At 42.0% G+C, this 26,937-nt stretch overlaps 2 protein-coding genes across 4 annotated transcripts; both read left to right on the forward strand.

Moving 5' to 3' along the window:
• Window positions 1-2,478: 2,478 nt before the first annotated feature.
• thpo (thrombopoietin) lies at window positions 2,479-6,523 on the forward strand. 3 transcript variants are annotated; one of them, XM_069685389.1, is made up of 6 exons: window positions 2,479-2,647; window positions 3,689-3,902; window positions 3,995-4,119; window positions 4,313-4,399; window positions 4,535-4,699; window positions 5,508-6,523. In XM_069685389.1, exons 2-6 carry the CDS (start codon window positions 3,752-3,754, stop codon window positions 5,649-5,651), a joined length of 672 nt encoding a protein of 223 aa, XP_069541490.1. In that variant the 5' UTR covers window positions 2,479-2,647; window positions 3,689-3,751; the 3' UTR covers window positions 5,652-6,523. The 3 variants fall into 3 exon arrangements, with proteins under 3 accessions (XP_069541490.1, XP_069541491.1, XP_069541492.1); XM_069685390.1 differs by having other exon boundaries at window positions 2,479-3,902; window positions 5,511-6,523; XM_069685391.1 differs by lacking the exon at window positions 4,313-4,399 and having other exon boundaries at window positions 2,479-3,902.
• A 1,577-nt stretch (window positions 6,524-8,100) lies between these two features.
• On the forward strand, window positions 8,101-16,990 carry LOC138611940 (solute carrier family 12 member 9-like). The gene is made up of 14 exons (XM_069685214.1): window positions 8,101-8,302; window positions 8,668-8,802; window positions 9,001-9,138; window positions 10,771-10,868; window positions 11,035-11,236; window positions 11,338-11,445; window positions 12,276-12,387; window positions 12,512-12,669; window positions 13,216-13,298; window positions 14,334-14,458; window positions 14,553-14,745; window positions 14,858-15,032; window positions 15,803-15,949; window positions 16,068-16,990. The coding sequence occupies exons 1-14, from the start codon at window positions 8,101-8,103 to the stop codon at window positions 16,988-16,990; spliced, it is 2,799 nt and encodes a 932-aa protein (XP_069541315.1).
• The last annotated feature ends 9,947 nt before the right edge of the window (window positions 16,991-26,937 follow it).

Raw genomic sequence — 26,937 nt, forward strand, 5'->3', positions numbered from 1 at the left:
TTATAAAAAAATATCAGCACATAAATCCAATTAAAAACCATTTGTAGATGTTGTCACTCAATCCAACTCCATTCTGTAATGACCAGCACACAGAAGAGGAAGTCTTGGCCAGGATATAAGTCATCAGCTTTCAGGATATTCGCGTACTACACCTGAAAGCAAAACATATTGTATTCAGACAATAAATCTTCAGACAATATCCATGGGCTCTCAGATTGACGCACAGCCTCATATTCAAGTGTAATTGAAAGGAGAACAGCATCCTCGTACTATTTGCTGCTAAACAGCTCCATAAGGAGGCTTTTACAGTGAATTGCCTTCCTTATAGCTGCCACACAATCACTGTTGACGCTCATGTGCCATCAAACTGCCTTGTGGGTTTCTGTGTGTGCGAGCTCTTACTGAAGCACTTCACAGGAGAGATTGTATCCGACACTAAAAGCTCACACGTGAGGGTTTTTTACGCTCTCGGATCCTTTCCTCAGATGACACATGTATTATAATACTGTGAGCTCATCTCTCTGAGCTTTCACTAAAGCCTTTACGGAGGTGCTACTCACTGGCAGCTAAATCTTGTGCACTGAAAGATGCGGTGCCAAGTGAGACTCGCACCTGAGAGATAACCACTGTTCCAACAATCACTGCTGCTTTGTCCGAAGACAAACATCTTAATGTTTGCCAATATTCCCACAGTTGGATGGGAAATTCAGGAAGTTCAAATTTCAGAGAGTTAAGGACTTTCTTAGGCTGAAGCGATTGTGCCCATCCTAGTGATTGTTTTAAAACTGTAGCACCAAAACAGGACGATTAAATTCAGGCTTTAAATTACATGAAACGACTAAACTGGTCACAGGCTGGCATGAATATCAAACTCTCTGACGCTTTACAGGTTAAAAGACTTGAATCCTCCGGGAGTCACAGCCTCTGACTGGCTGTCAGATAAAACACGCCTGCACAGGAATGCAGCTGATTGGCTGTCGGCAAGGCAACCAGTTCAAAGCAAAGTGCTGGACCACAGGTACCAGAATGATCCAGGCCCTCTGAGACCACTGAGTGACGGGAGGGATTTCACTCAAAAGCACACTCATGCTGTCATTAAAAAAAAAACCCTGATCATTCATGCACTTCAGGTTCAGAGGGCCTGAATCCCGTCCTCATGTCGTCTCTTGTTTTTGGACTTCGTATTATGGAGCTCTCAGCCACACACAGGCTGGGCTGCTGAGGCCCCGGCAGCAGAGGAACTAGGTGCTCTGCAGCCCCGAGCCCCAGCACACTGACCCACATCTCTCCATCTCCACAGCAGGAGTGTTGAGAAATACACCACCCACCTCTGCGTGGAGGCCAGTTTGATACCAAAGTACAGGAGGAGGGAAAACAAAACGTCTCCTGTCCTGTGTGACGGTGAGAAGAAATGAAACAGTTTTCCCAATGTCCGCATGTAGTCTATTCCAGACCTTATTAATGACTGTTTAAAGCAATTAGGGCTGTGATAACTGTGTGCAATTGCAAGCAAAGTTAAGTCTTAAATTTATGGAATTCAGATAAATAACCTCAGACACTTTCTTTTCTTTTTAAATAAATATTTTTTATCATGGGCTTAAAGGTAATAATTTAATCAGACAAACTATGTGTGTGTTTCTTGCACATTTTCCACTGCAAGACATCTACATTATTACAAGGTCTTAGAGTCCTTGATGCGCAACGTTACCACATAACCACCTGTGCCCTTTTATTACTGTTTTTATGGTTTCTTAATTAGTGTTTCCTAGCAGCTCCAGATAGCATGAAATACTAAAGTCTGCGAGTGCATCAACCACAAAATGACACCACAACACCAGCAAACACACCACAACCCAGTCAGACCTTCGATTACCATTTGCCCTTGAGCCAGATATGGACAAAGTTGAGGAGACACTCACGGATATCACACTCTGAAGAGAGAGCAGAGACAGTCATCTATCTTGTCAGGACGCAGCATACTTACGGTTTCCCCTGAGTCTGCTTCTCTCCTCTTTTTTTCTTCTCTCCTCCTCGGGCTACGGATTCAAAACCGTCAGCTGTGTCCCTCCATGGCGCCCTGGCGGAACAAAGAGTGAAAAAAAAAGGTGCACAGAGCTACAGGTTGCAGCGCGGGGCTTAATGAGGATGTGACCGGACAGAGGATGACTCCCGGTGATCACACTTCACTCCGACGGAGGGAAATCTCAGTAAATCCCGGAGACCGGCCTGTTGCTGATGCGCAATCCATACACCAACACCGCACCAAAGTTGTCAACACGGCGCGTAATTACCGGCTTTGCGCCTCCAGAGCAGCGCACAGCGGAGCAGGCAGCTGCTGGCTGGCTTTGGAGACCAGGAGCGACAACAGCCGTCCGTCTGAGAGCGCGACTGCATGGGACTGTGAGGCAAAGAAACTCTATAATAAGACGCTACAGTCTCCTCAACGGCTCCAGTGGAGGTGGGAGGGAGACAGCGGGGTACCGGGTGTCGTGTCCGTGATGCAATGCGGGTACCGTCAGTGCCATGGCCCGCAGTTTTCTCCTTGTGTGCAGAAATCCAGGCGCCCCGGTCATTATCTGCGGAGCCGCGGCGCACATTCGTCTTAATTACCGGCGCTGGAGATTGTCTGCAGAGATACGAGGAGGAGGTTTGGAGGGAGAAAAAAAAACATGTGTTAAGTGTTCATGCTCTTCCCCCCTCTCTCTCTCTCTCTATGCGTCTCTTTCTCTCTCTCCTTGTATGTGACACCACACACACTCTTGGGGTCTAACATTAGACGTCATGCGCCTTAATGATGGTGCGCATAAACAGCTCGGGCGCGAATAGAAGAGGGCAGGATTCAGTCAATGTCCACGCAGGGGTGTTTGGGGTGAGCACGTGGGTCTAAAATAAGGATGGATGGTGCATTCCCCCATGTTTTCTCTTATCCATGTCTTTGACAGCTATTATACCCTCTCGCCTTCCCACAAGGCAATTGAATTGGAGCGTCACCGCGTCTTCCAGCTGCGCCCCGCAGGCTTTACAACCCGATGGATGATTGCATGTATCCGGCTGAACACCGCTCTTTCACTGCTCCTCCTGGGTGATAGATACGAGGAGTAAGCCAATAAACTATCCTCGGATGGGTAATCACGTTGGCAGTGTTTTCACCTTGTCCTACCTACAAAGACCACAGATCTGTAAGAATACAAGAAGCAGCTTTGCCAAAATGTATGAGTAACTCTTACAAATAAAAAACCCTGGCACTATTTGGACCTTTTTTAAGCTTTTGTTAACATAAAATAATCTGGCTATCTGGTTCATAACAACCTTCAGAGCATTGTAGGTGTCCGATATAAAAAAACCATTATTCTCTAAGTCATGTGGGTGCAAAATATCTGACTCTACAAACAGACATGCAGCTTACACACACCCACGCGCAGTGTGTCCGCTGTGTGGCTCCCTCTGACACCAATTTTGTGAATTATATGAACCTAAGTTGCTGCTTCTATTGGTCAGAGAAAGATGACAAATACGTCCCTCCCTGCAGTAGAGACGGGATTTGATCAGCTGTGTATTGAGTGTTTCACAATAATAAATCATTAACCTTTTAGTCAACGCTCCCAAAGCCAACTCTGCCAACAGATTAGTTACTCTAACATCAATGAAATGCCATTTTCAGCCTTTAACTTTCTGTTTTGCTGCGCAGCAGGGAAGTTGGAGAGTTTCCTGCTCTCAGGCTAGATAATACTGTCGCACTTCCCACTCCTGAATGAGAAGGTGGGAAATTATATGGTTGAGAAGACAAAAGGGACACACAGCTCCTTTGCAACGGACACAGGGCATTTTCCACCTGGCAACATTTCTTAATGGAACAAATGTGGATTCATCAGGAGCGGCCGAGCAGGGCATGGCGTTAAGCAGTGAGTAGTGAGCCTAAAAACTCTGGCATACAAGGTTTTTAATGCACTTGTTACAGGCTCAGCTTCAGCTGTGTGTTTTTGTGTTTGTCCAGGACTCCTGCTGCTCTGTGTGGTAGCCTCCAAGGTGTGGGATGCCGAGACTAAACCCGTAGAATTTGTGTGTAATAAAAGCGCCAGGAGGGCTTTGAACATTGTGGCAGAGGTGGAAGCTGCACTGGTGAGGATGTGAAGTTGTCTCACTGCGGCTAAAAGACAAACATTAGTCTCTCTCTCTCCTGCTGTGGCTATAATCCTCCTGTCTGCCTGCTGTTACCTGTAGTCGCCTCAGTCTGTCTCTCTGTAGTTCACTTGTTTGTTCACTTGTTTGTCCAGCTTTGACACCAGTCTCTTCCATGTCTCCTCACGTGCAGAGTAACTGTAGTGGCTCGACAACCCTTTCCACGCTGGTTCAGCTCCCCTGTACCGAGCTAAATGTTGCATCTTGGGAAAACAAATCAGTATGTCAGCACATGTATGAGTCCAAAATACTCTACAACAATGGATTTCATATTTTTTAATTGTTGTCTTTTATAATATGCTCCTTAAAACATAGCCTGACTTTTCTTTTTCTCTTTATGTGTGTGTTACCACAGCATCAGGAGAAGAGAGGAGACATAGTCGCATCCTTGAGGCTTCTTGTTGAAGGTGTGGAGGTCGTGAGGGCTCAAAGCCAGCCAGGATGTGCCGCTTCACTCCTGCAGAGACTGGAAAACAACATCAACAACTACCTGCTCATTCTCAGACACCTTCAGCTGAATGTAAGGAGAGGACATTGTGACCAACTGCACACAAACATTCCCATTAAGAACTGATTTTGGTAGCTCACTCAAAATATGTGTTCAAGTCAAGGTTTAAATCACTAGAAATTTGGCTTCAAGTTTCAAGATGTTTTGCTTACATATACGTTTTTAGATAGCAATATTTGAGCATAAACGGTTGTAAATATATTAATATGTTTAGATACAGACGTTATCATGCTGCTGAAACAAAACTAAGAGTCAAAGAAGTTTTACTTCTGGGCGCCTTTTGACCTGCAAATCGCTTAAACCAAAGCTAACCGGGCTCAATCTGTCCCTGTCACTCACACACACACATCACAACAAACCTAGCCAAGATAAATTCATCAGTGTGTTGAGGAACATTCACACAAATCAAATAAAAACGTGTTGATGGGCTTCCTTCTTACTGGTTTGCATCTGATTCAGAGGCATTATCAGTTCCCTCTGGTGTGGAAATACCCTGGTTTCTCATAAATGTGTGACTTTCGGGAATATTTGTTCCCCGAGAGTGATGATGTGATGTTGTGTGACCCCGAGCCTTCCTTCCTCAGGACAAGAGGAAGATAACGGTGCATACTTTCCAAGTGAGACAGAGCGCAAGATGGGTGTCATGTGATCCGTGTCCCTTCAGAAGTTAAATTGTGGATTCAATTTCTACCAGCGTCTATTTTTTAACCTGTGTTGGTTATGTCACCCTCCTTAATGGTTTAATTTCACCTTTTTCCATGTTCCCTCTGTTCTTCATTTCTTTAACCGTCATCATTGTTGTGTTTTCTGTTTGGACCAGCAGGGGCCGGCGGTGAGTCCGACACTGTCCTGTGTTCCTAGAAGCACCCAGAGCCTCAGCACAGTCCTGATGAACTACAACCAACTGGTCTCTGGCAAACTGGAGCGCCTCATGGTTGACCTGGAAGGCAGATGCACTTCCTAATGACACAAAAACAACTTCAGTGGACGTATGATTATCACAAACAGGGGATGAGCTCAACCAGGACTAAAGGTCACTAAGACAAGAATGAAAATATTTCTTAGAAAGAGTGATCTGGATTTTCTCATCATCCCTTACCTTTCTGAAATGTCTAATTTATAAAAAAGTGCTCTTTTGTATATTATTATGTGTAAACTCTTTAAGAGTAAGATGTATAAATACTAATTTCTCTGCTGGTTATTAAGATGAACGACAACTGGAAAAGAGGAGGAAAACAAAAGACATCAGTGTGGCTGCAAAGCTTAGTATCATAGACAAGTGTTTTGTAACTTTCACATAAAACTAAAGATGCTTTAAATTTGGTTGTAGGCCAATAGGACCAATATGGGCTTGCAACGTGCTGGTAAAGGCAGGTAGTTTTTCTCTTTTTAATGTAGCTTAAAAGGCAGCTTTTCCAAGTATACACTAGATAATCCAAATAATTGTTTTAAGTCAGAGAATGATGTTGAATTTGAATATGTGGCCTTGGTTGTTTGAAGACATGTTTTTGAGCTGGACTTCTTTTATCCCCCCAGGTGCTACAATCTGGGGCCCTGCAAAGTGTATGGAGATGTATTGTTTATATTTTTATACTGGTTATTATGCAAATACTGCACATTTGTCCTTGCACATTAGCTAAATAAAAAAGTGAGCTAATTTTCAAGATCTCATTGCACTTTTTAAATCATACTTTTGTTTACATCTTTAATATATTAGAGCTTTTTAATTTGCTGTAGATGTGTGCATGTGTCTATGTATTGCTTTATCTATCTTTCGTGTCTTTGTGATAGTCAAGATGTAAATACTTCTATGGTAAAAACCCCATCTTGCTTTTAAGAGGACATTTTAAATAAACTTTATATTGATACAATTCTGTTTATGATACAAAACCTTTGAAATAAAAAATGCAACAAACCCTGATTTGCAACAGTCATTTAATGTTAGTTAGAGAGAGTTATTTACTGTATTTTTTTGTTAGCATTCATTAGTCAAAGGAGGCTTTGTGTACTTTTCAACCTGGGTCCTATATTTTTACATTATGGTATGTAAATGATAAGTAGGTTCAAACTGTTTTGAAAATGCTCTTGTAGATTGCTAAATGTAGACTTCAGCATTTCCATATTTGACAAAGACAGTTTATGGAAGCTGGCTGACGTGTTGCGTGACATGTTCTTGTCCTAATTTGGAAAAACAAAAATTCCTACCATTGTTCTTTTAGGGGGAATAAAACAAATGGCAAGCTACGCTTTTTGTTCTCTAACACAACAAACTAAGCCCTCCAGTTCTCTGATTTGTGTTTTCATTGTCCTCTTTCAGCAAATGATCTCCTCACCAAGAGTTTTCAGAGCGAGACCCTTGAGTAAGAGTTTAATTTCTGCTCAAATACTGTAGCGATGCTTTTGGCGATGTTGTTAGACACTTATAATAACAGTCGGATTACATTTTAGATAGAGATATTCGGATAGCAATGTTTCCTTCCAGATACCCATTCTGATACCTAGACGGAAGTATTTGCCTGTACCGAGTACCCCTCCGATACTAGTGCAATTAAAATATACATAATATTGGTGGAAAAACACAGATTGCTAACATTTTGCTAGGTTTGACTCACATTAAATCTCTGATAGCACCACACTGTTATCTGTTTTATTTATTTGTTTATTTATTTATTTGCCGAATTGGTTATAGCTTTGGATATGTGATCCCATATTTTAGGCAGCATCTGAGCAGCTTTTAAGACTAGACATTTAAATACCATTGAAACATAAAAAATAGGACCCAGTTTTAAAAAGATACAGGAATTTCCCTTCAAGTCTAGGCACTAAACCTAAACTACTTATTCCGGTTAAGCTACCAAAAATACAACGGTTGGTTAGGTTTCGGAAAAGATCATTGTTAAGGCTTACAACGTTGACAAACCACGATATTTTCCATTTCCTAAATTGGTGACATCATCTGTGAGATTACCATCACGACAAGAGTACCAGCCAATCGCAGTGCAGGAGGACGGGATTAGCCCAATTATTAAAAAAAATTAACCTGCGGTAACCGAATAATGTTGGTGCCTCGAATTAAAAGCAAGAGCTAATGCTGTCAACGGATATAAACAAAAAAAACGGTGGATTAGTCAAAGAGAAAATGTGACTGATTGGACGAGCCAATAACAGGAAGCAACGTCATTTTTTCATTAATAAACCGTCATTGCCTTCAGAAGGTGAACACTGCTAGGTGTAGTGGAGGCACGCAGGTAAATGGCGGCCATTCAATTAACTAGCTAGCTAAACGCCGCCTCGACCGTTAGCACACTTCACTACAGCCACAGATGGGACTTCATGCACTTGCGTTTGAAAGTGTGCTTTTAAGTTAACGCAGCGAGCGGTATTTACCGTTGATAACCGTTAATGTACTAACAATGACAGAAAAGGCTCCTCTCCTACATTACCGACTCAGCACCTGTCCGGATCCGAAAGATGCCTTCAAACACAGCGGGACGAAGGCGGGCAGAGGCGGCCGACAGTCCAAGGACCAAAGCACCCGGAAGCTCGGAGTGGTGTTTGGCGTGGTCATACCAACTTTACTTTCCATGTTTAGTGTCGTCGTTTTTTTGAGAATTGGTGAGTAGGTTCTAAATCTTAGATGTGAAGGTGTTTTGCTAAAAAAAATATTACACAAGTTCTAGCTAAAACAAGTAAAAAATATGGCCACCGGAGTGTGATAATGCCCAATTACAAATATTAAACATCAAAGAATCAGATGCCTAAATTTAAGAAGCTGAAATTTGCAAATGTTTGTCAGTTTTCTTGGAAAGAATTATTAGGTTTATCAAACTTTATTGACCATTTTATGTTTAACAGCTGACTAATCAATTTATTGAATAATCAATTCCACCCTTACTGTATTCCACCATTGTGTCATATTTCAAATAATAGATAATGCATGAAGGAAACTTGTTTATGTACATGATTTCCTTTACTTGCAGGATTTGTTGTGGGTCAAGCGGGGCTCTACCAGTCAATTGCCATGTTCCTTGTGGCCTACTTCATCATTACCATGACTGTGCTTTCTGTCTGTGCCATCTCGACCAATGGGGCTATAGATGCTGGAGGTGCTTACTGTATCCTTCACTGCTGAGAGAAACTTGAGAGTCTGTCTGTATTAAGCCTGCCTTATGGATTGACAAAATATGCCCCAGCTCTTAAATTTCTCCCCATGGATTCCTTTTTTGTTTTACAGGGGATAGAGTTACACTCCTAGCAAGGTGTCCAGTCGTATTTGGTTATCATTTATGAAATTCTTCAACTTGGATACGCAGACATGATCAGCAGAGCCCTTGGTCCAGAGTTTGGTGGCAGCATTGGGATCATGTTTTTCTTTGCAAACGTCGGTGGCAGTGCTCTTTATATTTTGGGTCTAGTTGAGGCAGTCATGTCTTCCTTTGGCATCCCAGAAGGTATGGTCTGTCAGGATATGGTGGGGCATATGCACTGAACAAAAATATTAATGCAGCACTTTTGTTTTTGCTCCCATTTTTCATGAGCTGAACTCAAAGATCTAAGACTTTTTCTATGAACACAAAAGGCCTACTTCTCTCAAATATTGTTCACAAATTTGTCTAAATCTGTGTTAGTGAGAGATAATCCATCCACCTCACAGGTGTGGCATATCAAGATGCTGATTAGACAGCATGGTTATTGCACAGATGTGCTTTAGGCTGGCCACAATAAAAGGCCACTCTAAAATGTGCAGTTTTATCACACAGCACAATGCCACAGATGTTGCAAGTTTTGAGGGAGCGTGCAATTGGCATGCTGACTGCAGGAATGTCCACCAGAGCTGTTGCCTGTGAATTGAATGTTCATTTCTCTACCATAAGCCGTCTCCAAAAGCGTTTCAGAGAATTTGGCAGTACATCCAACCAGCCTCACAACCGCAGACCACGTGTAACCACACCAGCCCGGGACCTCCACATCCAGCATCTTCACCTCCAACATCGTCTGAGAGCAGCCACCCAGACAGCTGCTTCAACAATCGGTTTGCATAACCAAAGAATTTCTGCACAAACTGTCAGAAACCGTCTCAGGGAAGCTCATCTTCATGCTCGTCGTCCTCATCAGGGTCTCCACCTGACTGCAGTTCGTCGTCGTAACCGACTTGAGTGGGCAAATGCTCACATTCGATGGCGTCTGGCACTTTGGAGAGGTGTTCTCTTCACGGATGAATCCCGGTTTTCGCTGTGCAGGGCAGATGGCAGACGGCGTGTATGGCGTCGTGTGGGTGAGCGGTTTGCTGATGTCAACGTTGTGAATCGAGTGGCCCATGGTGGCGGTGGGGTTATGGTATGGGCAGGCGTATGTTATGGACAACAAACACAGGTGCATTTTATTGATGGCATTTTGAATGCACAGAGATACCGTGACGAGATCCTGAGGCCCATTGTTGTGCCATTCAGCCACGACCATCGCCTCACGTTGCAGCACGATAATGCACGGCCCCATGTTGCAAGGATCTGTTCACAATTCCTGGAAGCTGAAAACATCGGGATGCTCTGATCGGCGTATACGACAGCGTGTTCCAGTTCCTGCCAATATCCAGCAGCTTGGCAGCCATTGAAGAGGAGTGGACCAACATTCCACAGGCCGCAATCAACAACCTGATCAACTCTATGCGAAGGAGATGTGTTGCGCTGCGTGAGGCAAATGGTGGTCACACTAGATACTGACTGGTTTTCTGACACCCCCCCGTCCCCCCCAATACAGTAAAACTGCACATTTCAGAGGGGCCTTTTATTGTGGCCATCCTAAGGAACACCTGTGCAATAATCATACTGTCTAATCAGCCTCTTGATATGCCACACCTGTGAGGTGGATGGATTATCTCTGCAAAGGAGAAGTGCTCACTAACACAGATTTAGACAAATTTGTGAACAATATTTGAGAGAAATAGGCCTTTTGTGTTCATAGAAAAAGTCTGAGATCTTTGAGTTCAGCTCATGAAAAATGGGAGCGTGTGCAAGTGTTTATATTTTTGTTCAGTGTATGAGTGTAATGCTATATTTAATCCACCCTGTTTTACTGTCCACCAGAGGGTGCTGCAGGTCTCCATCAGGTGTTGCCTTCAGGATACTGGTGGTCCCTGCTCTATGGCACTGCCCTGCTCTTTCTGTGTTTCATCGTTTGCTTGGTGAGACTTTATTGTTTTCACTTTACTTTATTTTTTTTATACTGACATACATTCTGGCTTTGTGTAGAAGTTGTATACAAGTGAATATTCTGGGCTGATAGCTGTGCTAGTGGATCTATATCATCTTTGTAAATAGTCTCCAAATGTAACCGGCTTCTCATTACAGGTGGGGGCCCACATCTACGCTAAAGCCACCTTTATCATCGTCGTCATAGTGGCAGCAGTCCTGGCTTCTATCTTCATCAGTTTTTTCATTGTGAGGCCTGCTGTGGTGACTTTACCAGATGCACCTGTTTGCAACAGAACCAGCCTGAGTACAGCCAATTATACTGGCTTTCATCTCCACACTTTGGAGGACAACCTACTCCGTAAGTGTTGGAAATGCATTTTGGAGGCTTTGATAATCTTCAATGATGTACAAGTTGTCCTTGATACGTTAAACAATCAGGCCTCCTGTCACTCTTTGTAGCTGATTACACAGTAGACTACACCACTGGCGCCATGATGAGTTTTGCCACAGTGTTTGCTGTCATGTTCAACGGCTGCACCGGAATAATGGCGGGCTCCAACATGTCGGGTAAGACGGTGTTAAAATAACTTGAATAAATGGGTTCTTTTCCTAGCTATGTTTCACCTAAAGAAGAAAGGAAGCCATAGCTTTTTTTTAAGTTCAGTAGCTGGATCCTACGACAATCATTAAACACGAAGCTTATGAAGATGGCTCCCTCTGAGTATACAAAGGCTGAGCTGCATCTTAACCTCCTCCAAATCAGAAGGTCCAGCCTCATACTCAGAAAGTTGGGAGTGCATTCATAGGGTCCTAATCATCATGTGAAGAAGAAGTTTATCGCCAAGAAGTAGCACTCAAACTTTTTACAACTTACAGTGCAAATACCATTTAAAAACTAGGACAGGTATTATAGTGACTTTACAGTATAGGTATCGTGTATATTTCTATTATCTATTGTCTCATATAATCAACAGCATATCCAGACTGCTGACAACTTCACATTTGTAACTTATTCCTGAATTTCATTATTTTTACACCTTGCTCTGACTGTTTCAGTCAGAAAGAAAGTGACATCATGAAAGAGAAACCAGGTAATATTAGAAAATGGCCATATGATATTGAGTGGAAAAGATTCCCAAGTGGATGAAGATCACCTGAATTTGCCATTAAAAACAGACCAGAACTTAATATAGCTAATGAGATACCTAGGGATGTAAATAGTTCAAGTTGTCTTCTTTAAATCTGGGCAAGAGAGGATCCTTTTAACAGCTGATTAAGGCCGGTCTAGAAATGCGGCTTGTGTTGGTTCCAGCCTCTGATTTTGGGAGCTTTGGACATCAATGAACTATAGATTTTGTTTTGTTAAAGAGGAAACTATTTTGGCATGTGTTTTCTAGGCGACCTGAAAAACCCCAGCTACTCCATCCCTCGAGGAACGCTTGCAGCTGTTATTATAACTTTCATCACTTATAATCTGCTAAGTCTGCTGGTTGCGTGGTCCTGTGAGCGGTAAGACAAACACAGACACAGTCCACCTCTGAAAAAGAGCTAGAACTGTAGTACAAATAGGGTGAAATATATGAAAACTGTGTACAGGTTAAGCTTTTACAATAGTCTTGTCAATTTTCCTCAGTCCCCTTCTTCAAAAAGACTACAGCTTCCTGGGGGACATCAATATTTGGCCGCCCTTGGTGACTGTTGGGATCTACGCCTCCACCATGTCGGCTTCCATGAGTAACCTTATAGGAGCCTCCAGGATCCTGTATGCACTATCCAAAGACAACCTGTTTGGTGAGCATGAACATGTGTCAATGTTTGCACTTTTTCCCCCTGTTGTCACTTACATTAAGGATTACAAACAAAAGACGATCAAATGCCTATTTGTTTATTGGCAGACTGGTTGATGCAGCTTCTGACTATTTCTGTAGTGAGAGGGATTACATTTCTAATCTCTCTTGTTTAGGTTATGATCAGGGCTAAATAGTTGATCCAGAATATATGAAAGCATATCCAACCCCAGCTGGTCTTCTATAAAGCTGAGTCAACCTTTAAATAATCAGCCATCTGCTGAAAGAGGCCTCCATATCAAATGTGAGAAATTGCCACTTGTTATTAATTTCATCATGTCTCGTTTTCCTGGTGGAGGCCTGATAATTTGGAGAGCATCATTTGACAACAGATGGCTTGAAGTGTTGACTTTCTCAGAAGAAACAAAAATCCTCTCATTGTGTCTCTGGCTTAAGGATGAGTGCACCATGACTCAGTTGTTTATCTGACTTAGGTCCATGAGCAATAACGGAGTGACTTTGCTTTTGTTAATGTCATATACCTCTATAGGTGGTGTCCTGGCTCTGGCAAGGAAAACATCTCGGAGTGGGAATCCCTGGGCATCGGTGCTTGTGTCCTGGTTGCTTGTACAGGTAGGACAGTAGTGTGTCAACACGATCCCCTTCCTTTTCTTCTGTCTCGTTCACGTGCTTGTGGACAAGTTCAAATTGTTGCCCTTAATGTTAAGCCACCCTCCAAATTGATTTTTCTTCTTTTACTTTTGCACAATGACAGCTACCCATTACCCCTTATTGATAGCTGAATAGGAAATGTGAGCAGTGAAACACAGCAATAAAATGTTCAGTTGATGTTAAACAACAGAAAAAGATGAAATATTAGACCCATTTACACCTGTTTTTGTTTTGTGTGACTAATGCTTAAAAGCATCAGTTGTCTATTTAAGGAATCATGATGATGAAGTGGACAGAGTTTGTTTTGTAAGTGCGTTGATGGCAGAGAAGATGTCTTTGCTGCCCTGAGGTGAAGGTAAAAGTAAATGTAGTGCTTGAATGGAGGCAGATGCATTAAAAGCTCATCATCTAAATGGATAACTGGCAGATTTGGGTGTGTGACCCTTCACCTATCACTCAGCCGTGCAAATATTGTGCATCATCAGCTACGGATTGGCTAAACAATTCTCAAAGAGCACTGACAGCTTGAGGGGTTTTGCCAGGGAGACAGAGCAGGTGCATATCCTGTTACACTAGTAAGTGAACTCTTCATTTCACTACCATGTTTCTAAGCATCAGCATTAGCTAGATAGCAGGGTTATGTTTCTTAATTATTATTTCAAGTATAGCTATGTATAGTATAGCTGTAGTTTAAACAAGTTAAGCTAATTATCATATTGCTTCATGTTTGGGTCAAGAGATATTCAGTTGTGAAGCTACTCAAGTAGTCTAGATTGTTTGTATTGTTTGTAGACATTGTTGTCAGTAAAACTAAATTAATGTGTGAGCCAAAGCAAGCTCGCTTTTAATGCTACATATTTGAATATTTCTGACTGTTTAAAACTTATACATAAACCTGAATGGCAGCACAAAACACATTATTTTCAGTGTTTTTATTATGCTGGCTTTGTGTTTTGAATGTAGTGTGAACCAATGAATGTTCATGTCTTCCACTAGGTGGTGCTGTTTGCTGGTAAATTGAACACCATTGCTGGTATTGTGACGATCTTCTTCTTGTTGGTCTATGCTGCTGTGAACTTGGCCTGTTTGGCTCTTGAATGGGCTTCTGCACCAAACTTCAGGTACAGTGGCAGGTTTTTCAGTGAACTATGTTTTTTGTTTTGGATTTCATTTGCATATTCATGATTGAAATGTTTTGTTTGTTTTTTTCTTTAGACCCTCATTTCGCTGCTTTACATGGCATACCTGCACTCTGGGCATTCTTGGCTGCATGGTCATGATGTTTCTGATCAATGCCATTTATGCATTTGCCAGCATAGCCTTTATGCTTCTGCTATTGATGCTTATCCACTACCTTGGTCCTATTAGCAACTGGGGCTACATCAGCCAGGCTCTCATCTTCCACCAGGTGAACAGTCATAAACAAGCCATCTTCCTTTACATGAAGTAGCAATATCAAACACATTGCATAAATTACGACACAATGCAGTTTTCTTTTTACCCCTTTTTCATTATCTCAGGTGCGAAAGTACCTGTTAAGGCTGGATGTGCGTAAGGACCACGTTAAGTTCTGGAGGCCGCAGCTGCTGTTGATGGTGGCAAACCCTCGGAACTGTACAGGTCTCATTACTTTCATTAACGACCTGAAGAAGAGTGGCCTCTACGTACTTGGGCATGTAAAACTGGGCGTACTGGGTAAGAATTGTGTGCGTCGGAGACTTGTGTCTATATTTTGTTATGTCTATAAGTGGTCAAAGTTGAAAATATGAAGGTAATGTATAACATATTGGAAGGCAGGCTATAAGGAAGAATAACCACAGTAAAATTCAGTTCATGACAGTTGCAAGTCTAATGTTTTCACAGTGAGTGAAAAAGTGGACACTTAAAGCTCCCTCCTGCAGTGAAAGCCCAATCTCTACTCTCCAAATATATGCTAGTATCCTCCATTCAGTCAGACTTTCACCAAATCACACCCTGATATACCGCAGCCTAAAGGCCTGATCAGACAGAAGGCGCTTGAGCAGCAGGGGGCAGCTTTTTTGTTGTTGTTTTCAATGAGAGGGAAGCTTTTTGTGCGCTGCTTTTGCGTCGCAGATCACCTCACGTTTTTAGGGGAAACGCTCTGAGCACCTCGAGCTGAAGAAACTTCAACTCAAAGCAGAAAAGCGCCCGACGTCATGGACGTTTTTTCTCATTGTCCAATCGGATGAAAGGAGAGGCGGGCCTTCTGTCAGTTTACAGTATAACGGTTAGGTTAATGACAGCTAATGATTCAATGGTTGCCATAACAGTTAAACAGTTTTTTAACAAAAAAGGCAGCAGACGGTGTGTGTCGCCATTCACAGCCTGCAAAACGCGCTGTCTGATTGGGCCCTAATGGTGGTTTAAAAGGAAGCTGCTTACATTGATAACTTGCAACAGACGCGTGCTGCCCTTGAAGAACGTCTTTGTGTTTGATTCTGCAGATGGATTGCCCTCTGATCCTTTGCAGAGCTGTTATGACTCTTGGCTGTCTCTCGTGGACCATCTCAACATCAAGGCATTTGTCAACCTCACCCTGGCTGACTCTGTACGACACGGAGTCCAGAACCTGCTTTTCATCACAGGCTTTGGTACAAAGTTTACGACATTACTGCATGATGATGATGGCTGTCCTTTACTGAACTATGATCGTTTTTTACTAGCAGCTCTTTTCCACATCGCTAATTTCATACATCTTTTTGCCTTTAGGTGGAATGAGACCAAACACTCTTGTCTTGGGTTTCTATGATGACTGCACCCCTCAAGACGACCTCCAAGGTAAAGTTCTCCAGTCTAGAGGCCATGGCTTTGATGCAGTGAGTCCAACCACAGACCCCAACGAGCAAAGGACTCCCTTTTTTCCTAACGTGCGGGGTGCTGACGATCCCAAAGACATTCAGGAAGAGGAATATGTGTCCGTGATAGCTGATGCTGTGAAAATGGGAAAGAATGTAACATTAGCTCGTTACTTCAACCAGTTCAACCGTGAGGTGGTCTTGGGGTCAGGAAAAAAGATTGGGGGCAACCGAAGCAAAATGGGGCCCCTCGTTGAGGTGTGGCCTCTGAATCTACTTCGACCTGACAGCGGCGGTTATGTCGACACTTGCTCGCTGTTCCTGTTGCAACTAGCCTGCGTGCTTCGCGAAACTCGTGCCTGGAGCCAGGCAAGACTCCGCCTCTTCTTGTGTGTGGAAGATGGTTGCAGTCTGAAGGAAGAGGAGGAGATGAAGCTCCGGGTGATGCTGAAGGAGCTAAGGATGTCGGCTCAGGTGCAGCTGGTCGTCTGGGACCAGGTGGTGGCACTGCACTGGCAGAGACGAGGAAGCGGGGGAGGGGGTGTGGTAGAATCTGCGCAGAATGAGGAAACCAAGGATGGAAGAGAGGAAGAGGAAGCTAATAAGTTTCCAAGTAATGCTGCTCAGCTGACGGATGAATATATCTGTGCCGTCAACAATCTGATTCGCAGACAAGGTTCCCCCCAGCCTGCTGTGCGTTTTCTATACTTGCCACGGCCCCCAGCAGACACGAGCCGTTACCGTGGCTACCTGCACCATCTGGACCTGTTGAGTCAAAACCTGGGCCCAACATTGCTCATTCACGGGGTCACTCCTGTAGTCACTACTGACCTCTAAATCTGTCAACAACCTTGATTTGGTAATGTTGGTCTATGCCACAAATGTCAGCCACTATATCAGACCTGACATCACAAGTGTGCATCATAAATTTAATGTTCCCATTTATATGAAGACACAAGGTAAATTGATTTGATGCACTTAAGTTTAAACCTGTTAAACCTTCACATTAAGTGTCTGTTTAGTAATCACCATGGATTCACTGGCATAAGGTGCACATTAAGTTGGATGAAAAACGTTGCCCACTCCTGCCTCTCGGTTAACATCAGAAAGAAGTATATTAGTCTCAGGCGCTTGCTTAACTTTTCATGCATTTGTTAAATACTGTTCCCATTTAGGACTTGCACTTGAACATTGTGAACTCTGACTTTTTTACGTGTTAATTGAAAAATAAATGTAATGAATTGTTGTATTACTTCAGAATTCTTTCTTTTATTTTAAATTAATCAGAGAAATCCTGTGGCTTGGGCTGCATGGTAGTGCTGTTGCCTCACATGTAGAAGGTTCCTAGTTCGAACTCCAGTTCGGATGAAGTGGGTCTTTCTGTGTGGAGTTTGCATGTTCTCCCCGTGCATGTGTGGGTTCCCTCCGGGTACTCCGGCTTCCTCCCACAGTCCAAAGACATGTTTGTTAGGTTCATTGGTGACTCTAAATTGCCCGTAGGTTTGAGTGTTAGCGTGAAAGGTTGTCAGTCTCTGTGATTGACTGGTGATCAGTCGAGGGTGTACCCTGCCTCTTGCCCAATGACCACTGGGAAAGGCTCCAACCTCCCCACGCCACCCTGAACAGGACAAGCAGTATATAGGATGGATGGAATCCTCTTGTTATTTATTAGTCACGTACTTTATACACAGCAGTTCTTAAAAACATTTATTCAGTGTTGCCAGTAGAATTCCAGCAGAGGGCGATATGTGCCTATTATCAAGGCTGTGCTTAGACTGCTGCATCAAGTTAGCCTTACTCAGCTGTAGCTTTACTCTAGTGATAGCAACGATGCCACTTTGTAAAAATGACTCTTCTTTGAGCACATGTTGTCTTATCTGATGTGTCACAAGTTTTCTGTATCTCCACTAGCAGCCTGGCATCACTTGCTTATCACAGACAGGACTGTTTGACCTGGTGCTGAACAAATATCAAAATTACTTGTCAAGATGGTGAGAGGTAACTGTTTTAGTTTTTGTGCCATTTATGACACAAAATGAATTTTAACGTTTCCTGCTTTCCGTTATCTCCCCCATCGAGCAGAAATTATGCGCTCGCAGATAATCAAAAGATCTGTATTTCGGCGGCTTGGTTTTGAATTGTGGTGTGCTTATCATGTGGACACTTCACAAGAGGAAAACACCAAGACTTGATAACGATGCAAAGCTTGCAATTCATATACAAAGCTTTCAATCCCTTGCAACTTGTTTGACATTTATTCTTCCAGGGTCGCACACTTATAGCTTTGAGTGCATTCAGTACAGTATTTGGTTTGCACGTGCACATTGGGAAGAGGAAGATATTCATAAAGATAGATTGGGATATCTTGAATTACATCCCAAATAGTTCTGCCTTTTATATGAACCAACCTCTTATCTGGGCTGTTACTTTATTTGAGCGTTGCTGACACTGCACTGAAAACGATCTGATTGATGCTGCATATCATTTGGCAAAAGAACCGTGTGGTGGGCTACAGCGAGACTGTACCTGCTGTCTGAGAGCCAGCACTATCTGTGGCATATGTCACGTTTTGTTAGAGAGAAAGCCATGGGTTTGTACAGAGGAGCATTGCCACCCGCCTACACACCGCTAACAAACCACATGTGGGAGGTGATGTGTTCCTGATGGAGGCAAATTGGGCCCCGGGCACTAATAAGGGATGCCATGTTATAGTCAATCAAGAGACATGGACATCTAAACTAATGGTGTTAATCTTTTTAGTCACGAACACGTTTATAAATAAAAAGAAGCCATAGTGCTGTCGTAAATGATGAGAGCAGCTATTAGTGTCAGATTGAGGGTTATCCTTGTCTTCCGCCTGAGCCAGCAGGTGGAACGATGGAGGGGCTGAATCACTTCCTGGTGATTGTCTGGGAGAGGGGGAGTTGGTGAGATAGGGAAACCGTGATGACCTGTGAATATTAAAATCACTGTAGCCCTCTGCAAGGCCGGTAATTGTGTTTTTTAAAGATGAATCTGTGTTTTCCGGTAATTTCCCCCTCAGTATGGGTTTTGAAAGGCTTTAGAATGGCTAGCTCTTCTACATACATTTTAAAGCACTGTCTATTGATCCCTTTTACAAAATGTAAACAGCTGTGATTAACCCACCCTTCTTTTGTTATGGAAATGAATTACATTAACCCACATGAATAATTAAATTAATTAAATTTGAAAGTGCATTGAACCAGTAAACATGTACGTCAGTGGTAACGGAAGTGGAGCTGAACAGGAGTGCAGTTTGAGGTGTGAAGTGGTGCTTGTAGCCTGCTGACTAAAATCTTTAATTTCTGAATGCGGTGTTGGAGTGGGATCCTCACAGATGAAAGGCATGGAAACAACTCAAATCTGCATGATATCAATGATCTTAAGGAGGAAACGAGCCATAAATGGGTTATGAACATCCTGTTGGCTTCCCCCAGGGTCCTGCAACCACATGTGAATTGGGTCATACAGGAAATGAAGGCTTTTGAAAGCTGAGCAGACTGCTAAATTAATAACGCTAGGAAACCCATTGGAACCGATATTGCAAAAAAATATAAAAGTAAGATTAATAACACAACCCTAATTAAGAAGGTGAAACAAATTGACGTGTGTCATCGCTGTTATAGAATAATAATAAAACACTGCTCTGAACTGCTGCTCATTTCAGAAATAAATACAGTTTTACTAATCAGGCAGCCCCTTGGTTGATTCAGTACCTGCAGCACATCCTGGCAGATAGGCAATTAAGCATTAGGCTTTAATTCAGCAAAGTTTCTGTGCTTAGCACTTCAAGTCACTAGAGAAAAAATCTGTATAATATAAAGGATGTTTTTGTTGTTTTTAGCATGATGAGTATTTTTCTGAACCAACCAGCAACCACCATAGCAGACTCTTGAGATGTCTTAATGAGCATCAAACTGTAACCCTGAATGGAGAAAAACACCAACTTGTGTTATAAATTATCACTGTCCACACACCAAACTTTAACTGTGTTAGTAGTCAATTTAAGCCCCCACTTATATTTTTCAAAGTGTTGATGCTAAAAATAAATGTCATACAAATTTTATGATGTTAAAGTTGTCATCTCAAAGATCTCAGATTTGTTCTATTTAGCGGCACCTATGGCAATAAATGGTAATTGCGGGAGCACACTTCCCAGATATCCAGACAGTGTTGCATGTGTGACGTTCACGGTTGGCTCCGGTTGTAACTCCTGATTTTCCTCGCTGACGGTCGCTTTCCTTTTTAGACTGTTTGCTTCATCTGAGCGTCAAATTTGTTTCTTTTTCTTTGGATTCTCACTTCTTTTTGAAGTTGTATCTGTAGTCATCCATCTTTTCTTAGTTTGTTCAGCCACAGTAGATTACTGTTTACTCGCAACACTTGCAGAGACCGGAAAAGCAGCCGCCTAGCACACAAGTGTGTTTGTTGTGTTTGCTCCGCCTACCCTCTCTGGCTGACCAACCAATGCAGGCTGATGGAAAACGCGTCACTAACTGGCCACTTCTTGTTGTTATTACAGACAGCCCGTCTGTAATACTGCAAATGGAAAGGCTTTCATCAGTGGGCCATAGGCTCAATCACCATTGTGTTGGCGATAGAAAGTGACTTAACAGACATTTATTTAAATGAAAATCTTCAGGATATCATTTTAAGCTTTGGAGGACTGTTTGCCCACCTGACAGGTGTCTTAGCCCTGGTGCTGGCCTTTTGCTCGTCACATCTTAGCAAAACCCAGACCCCCTTCTTTTGCCCACATTTGGATTTTCTGGCTCCTTGACTGACATTAGTAAGCACAAAACTAAATACCGGACTGCATACTTCCTCAGTCTAATGTATCAGCTGTCACCTGGTTTGCTTTGGCATGAAGAACAACCTGGCAGATTCCACTTATCATTGGCAGTCAGATTTGGAGGCGGTGGGCAACAGCTAGAAATTACCTTCTGACAAAGAGACAACACCATCTGGGGCATACGTCACGTTTGTGGCACACTTCCATGAGTTCTGACACAGGACACGAGCACTGACACCCGCCTACATATCACTGACAAACTGCATGTGGGAGGGAGTGTGTTCGCAGGCAGAGGCAGATTGGGCTCCAAGGACTATAACGGGATACCATGATCACAGTCATGCAAGTAACCCAGACACCTGCTGAATTATAAAGGATTTGATACAAAGTACAACAGTCTTATGCACTTCATGCATCAAGGAAAATGTTGTCGCATTTATCAAAAACAATCTACAGTCCTGGGTTCCACTTTTAAAGGTGATCCCTCTGTGCCCCCAGATAAAGGAACTGAGTCACTTCCGTCTGATTAGCTGTAAATAATAAGCAGAATCTCTCTGTGGATATTTATTGGCTTGATGCTGGTGTTCATGTTGAGTTGTACAAGACACTCTTGACAGTTATTTTTTGTTTGATGTGGGACGCATAAGTGCCTACTTTATAGACAGTGGGTTCTGATTTAAGTGTTGAATACTCAATAAAATGGACAATGTGTCTGAAAATACTCCACAAAAGGCAACTGTAATGACTGGCACAAGTATGGTGGTCTTATTTTAATAGAGAATGTGAAATAACAAGTGATATGAACTTGTTTTCATCCAGGCATATTGTGGCTCTGCCATTGGACACTGCCTAAGACACATGATTAGATGTTGAATGTTTTATAATATTTAATTCAATAGTCATAATTTGGTAGCCCATTTTTGGGGCTAACACTGCCAGCAGCATGTTAAAGCATGGTTAATACAAAGTATCTTTACAGGCTGCTGATGCATCATAACCCTTTTTTACTATCACATCAAAGTGTACAGATTCATGTACGCTGAATTATATAGTTACAGGACGCTGAAAAATCAAAGCTCTATATCAGAACTCTCTCTCTAAGTGAGGGCAGCATATTTATTACTGGAAACTATTCACTGGAATCATACATGTCACTGTAGTATTAAGACATACAACCACAAGGCCGTAATTCTAGTTGTCTTGAGAAAATAAAAGCTCCTCCATACCGGCATGTTGACCCCTCATATAAAAAGTGGACTCCTATGGAAACTACATTGAGAGCTGAATATTCCTGTGTGAATCAAACATACTTGGTGCCGCTGGTATGTTGCTGCTTTGGTTTATATAGTCATCTGAGTTTTCACACTCTTAAGCTTTCTGTTCTGCTTTTACTGCCAGCAAAGTAAAGGCAAATGGACTGGTTCTGGTCCTTCTAGCACGCCAATAATGATTATGTGTATTTCAGTTCTTCTTCAGGGTTGCAAGGCTCATACAATTTTTTGGTGTGTTTTAGTCATATAGCCATGTCACATAATCTGTCCATCCAGTGATAATACTTTGAAAAAGGTGGCAACAGCACCTTTTAATGACTTTTAATCACATTACTTTAACTTTCTTTGCATTTAAAATAGTGAAATTAGTGTTTGTGTACTGTCCACCAACAACCTGTCGTACTCTTAAATTATTAAGTGCTTCGTAATCATGAATTATTTTTAAACAGATTATTCTTGTTTGTCTCCATGGCATTCAAACTTGGATGAATGTAAATGTTTCACCAAGCATAATGTAAGTTTCATCAAAACATCTAGAAGTATGTTTCTAATTTCTATCTATCATTTTTATTTACTTTTATCATATCTGATAAACTGACAGCTATATTTATGAAGTATGAACACTGCTTAAATTTAAATCAGAAGGAGCAGGAGTTGGCATCAGTTCATCCCATAGTGCTTCTAATGTTTGTATCCCACACCTTCTGGCAGCCGTCTGTAAGTCTCTACTCGTGACGTACTTCATACTTCTGTTACTGTGGAAGTGGCAGCACTTCATGTATGAGTGGGAGGAAGAATGCAGACTTGTAGGAGTGTAAGCTTTTTTCTCCCGCTGTATGTATGAGTTATCTGGAAAAAAGGAAACGTTTTAAATGTGAAGAAAAGGAACCTTAAGTAATGAAAGTAACATCAAGGAGATCATGTTTTGTCCCTTAATATGCAGGATATCTTTAAAACAACAGTTATAGATGATATTTGATGTAATGCAGTAACTGTATGGCCGTTTATTTATTACTCACTTTTTAACTTTATATAATAAGTAAGCACAATGATCAAAAAGTCAATAGAAATCCTTATAATGCACCTCTTTCTAGTAAATCAGTGCTTTTAATAGACATAATTTCAGTACCCTTTCCAGGCTCAGCTACAGAGTTCTACCTTTTGAAGTTTGAATCTCTCTATGCCGGCCTCAGTGAGTTAAATTCCTTTCCAGACAATCACATGACCGTCAGCATTCTTCTTGCATTTTGTGACTAGTACCTATACTGATGATCAGGTTGCCGTCTCCCTCCACCCCCTCACACCGGGGATGCCCTTGTTTTCCTTGAGGAATCTGTAGCGACCGGGCGACTGCTGAGCTGATTTGCGTCACTCTCACATTTTTACTTCCAGACACCAAACAAGGAAAGCACTTATGTTGCATCAAAATGTCTCATCTCCTTGGTTTACATGGGTATTATTAATCCCAGTTCCGTGACATATTGGGACGTCTGCGTCAGAGACTGCGTGAGGGTGGATAAGCTGTAGGGATCTGAGGCTTGTTTCCAGCGGCACTTGACTGATTCATCCCTTTTTATGTAAAGTTGCAGAATTTATTTACTGCTGAAGTCCAGCTTTATTCAGGCTTTTAACAGCAGTCTGGAAAAAATAGATGTGTCATTCCAGAAGTCATGTTTCAGAGTGCTGCTATTTGTTTGGACAGTCTCTTATCGTGTACTTCAGTCTGTTTCTGTGTCAAATGGTGTAATCACCAACAGGAGCCATTTTCATACATCAGACTTTAAAGTATTTCTATTTTTATAACATTTCATAACATCCAGTAAAATGGGGAAACACTTTGAAACCATAGCAACATCATAACTTTCATTAGGCTTAGTTTGTCAAGAAATTAAAACACAAAACAAGGCACTGAATAAAATGCCTTACTTTTGTAGCAGGACTTTTTATGTATTAAATGGAAAAACTTGTAGCTGAGCAACAATTTCACTTCCTGAAAAACACTTTTCAAAATAAAACAATCAGTCCATCTATAACTTTCTATTCGTCTGTCACTCCATGCATATAAGAATGTTTACATTCATGTATTCCTCTTACAAGAAGACGATGTGATTGTCTAAACATGTTGGCGTCCTACTTGTCTTCGGTGCTTCACATGCTTGGCATCGTCACCCACTTGTCTCACCTTTTCACTTTGCATTGGCTCCGCCTGACGCAGAGCACAAGGCAACCAGCACCAGTCAAGACCGGCTCGCTCTTTCTGCCATCTGGTGCTCTGTTCCATATGTGGAGACTTGTTTTTCTGTGCAAGTATAGATCGCACTGCAGACTCCGATCCATCTGTGAGCCCAGATAACGATGAAGGAAACAAGACAGCTAACATTTTTATTGCCGTGTTTTTTGGTGACAGTCTTGTTTCAGTGGTTAAAAAAAAAAAATCACATTTTTGATACTAAAATGCCCAAAACTATTATTTGTGCCAGAGTTGTGTTGTGCAGTTTTATATATAATTGTTATTTTTGAACCTAAACTAGTCTGCAACCATCCGTATAAATCATACGTATTTAGAAAATTCTCAAATAATTTATTCTCAGTAACAGAAGGACAAAATCGTCACATTTAGCGTTCAATCAATACAAATTAAACAAAAATATGCATGTCGTTATAATTGTGAATTATTTCTAACATCTGACTGTTTTCCATTAGTCACAGTCTTTCCCTGACGTTTAGTTCATGAAGAGCGTCTCTGCCTCGAGCAGATGGTAACACAGAGTCACAGCAGCTCTCTAAACGTGTGAACGGAGGTCAGTGTAGTGTGAGAGATATGTTAATTTTTCACACCGTGTAAGAATGGAAATAAGTATGACTACACTATTTTTTGGGTCACTGTTTTCACATCCTGCAGTATATGTACATTTTGATGTATTACTTTTGTTGCTGTGAAATTTAAAGTGCTTTATAAATAGAGGGCACAATGGTTAGCAGTGTATCCTGGAGTTGATTCCAGTCAGGGCCTTACTGTGTGGAAACGTGGGTATAATGTGTCTCCTCAGGTGCTCCTGTTTCCTCTCACAGTCCAGAAATGCAGGTTAGCCATAGGCTCCAGATTGCCTGTAGGGGTGAGTGTAAATGTCTGACATGTGTAAGCTCCATGTTAGACTGGCGACCTGTCCAGGTTGTTCCTCTCTCCAAGTGTGAGCTGGGATTCTCTCCAGCCCCTTACAAGTCTGAAAGGATAAGTGGGTTTAAAAAAAGGCATCAGGATTTTTTTAATAGAGCGCAGTTATCAGACAGATGCAGGTTGCAGAAGTTATCATTGATGTGCATCATCAAATTATATTTGAGCCAAAATCTGTCTCTGACAGACAGTCCCCTGCAGGCTCAGTATACACCTAAAAATTCAGGTGTATATATACTTCTAATACAGTGAAAACAATGGGCTGTCACAAAAGTGTGAAAATCCACTTGATCATTTTTTTCACAGGCACTTAGCTGCACTGAATACAACATTAAAGTTACAGGAAGAAATACAATTACAATAGTCACATCCGAACAATAAAATAAATTTAGGGATGTCAAACTCATAAATGGCAACATGCACTGTCAGACTGTGCATTTAGAGTAATGATTGCAAGCAATTTCAAGTGGATGAACCAGCAGCTGACATGAGCCACAACACAGCCACTAGGGGTGCAATTTGACTTTGACTTGCTCCTCAGAAGAACATAATCCACAACCACCCCTAACATTCAATTGTTATAATACAACTGCTCTAATCAATGTGTATAAATAACTTATGCATGTAACTTCAGCCTTTATAATTTCGTTCTTTTAGCATTGACTGATCATATACTTTTTATACTATGTACACCGGTTTTTCAACATGAAGAAAACTTACATAAAAAATAGACAAACGTAAAGGACAAATAAAAGCTTTTAATGTAAATGTGCTCCTGTATGCCTTCAATTAAATGTGCTATTTCTCTTTTTCTATATGTCTATTGAACCTATATTATACTCTACACTTGGGACTGAAAGGAACTTTACAACCTACCTAAATACTTGAGAGAAAAAAATATTTAATTACATAAAATCAAGTGTTTTCGCAGTGTCCCAACATATTAGACGCAGTGCTACAACATCACTGCAACGCCATTAATGAAACGTCGCAGTATTTTTTTTATGTAAGAATGACCATAACTTAGATAACAGCACCGATCAAAGACACCTTGTGTTATATCACATATTTTTTTATGAGTCTAGCAACTTTTATGCTTACGCGAATGGTGGCGCATCAAATAGTTCACCCACATTGGCCACACACACACTTGTATAACCGTTTAGATAACAGTCGAGCTTGCTGAGCCGCTGTGAGCCAACCATCGGCATCGCTTCATTCACCGGCAGCTGCTTCGAAGTGATTTGCTCTCGCCTCTCGCACGCCTGAGGTAGCCGTGGGTTTCCACGTGAAAGCGATGACATACTTATGTAAAAGAGTGACAGCACCAGGGACCAATCGGAGCGCGGAGCGGCAGTCAACTCAACAGGCCCCCAGCGCTAATTGGTTCAGAGCGCTGTGACGTAGAGAGGAGCGGTTCTCTGGACCAACAGGCGCAGACCTCGAGGAGGGGCTTATGGAGGTGCTCGAAATGAGGTCACTATCCCCGCTCGAGATGCAGGGCAGAGAGCCGGTGTGTCTGCGA

Source organism: Semicossyphus pulcher, unplaced genomic scaffold (assembly GCF_022749685.1).
Source record: "Semicossyphus pulcher isolate SPU_LCO1_2020_fin unplaced genomic scaffold, fSemPul1.0.p SCAF_7, whole genome shotgun sequence".
NCBI lineage: Eukaryota > Metazoa > Chordata > Actinopteri > Labriformes > Labridae > Semicossyphus > Semicossyphus pulcher.

What these genes read in the sequence shown, in the direction of transcription:
- thpo (XM_069685389.1), top strand. Translation starts at nt 3,752, where the DNA reads ATGAGAAGGTGGGAAATTATATGGTTGAGAAGACAAAAGGGACACACA. An exon ending in CAGAGGTGGAAGCTGCACTG is followed by an intron (nt 4,120 to 4,312) that starts GTGAGGATGTGA and finishes CCTCACGTGCAG; the next exon opens with AGTAACTGTAGTGGCTCGAC. An exon ending in CATCTTGGGAAAACAAATCA is followed by an intron (nt 4,400 to 4,534) that starts GTATGTCAGCAC and finishes GTGTTACCACAG; the next exon opens with CATCAGGAGAAGAGAGGAGA.
- LOC138611940 (XM_069685214.1), top strand. Translation starts at nt 8,101, where the DNA reads ATGACAGAAAAGGCTCCTCTCCTACATTACCGACTCAGCACCTGTCCG. An exon ending in GTTGCGTGGTCCTGTGAGCG is followed by an intron (nt 12,388 to 12,511) that starts GTAAGACAAACA and finishes AATTTTCCTCAG; the next exon opens with TCCCCTTCTTCAAAAAGACT. An exon ending in TGTCCTGGTTGCTTGTACAG is followed by an intron (nt 13,299 to 14,333) that starts GTAGGACAGTAG and finishes GTCTTCCACTAG; the next exon opens with GTGGTGCTGTTTGCTGGTAA.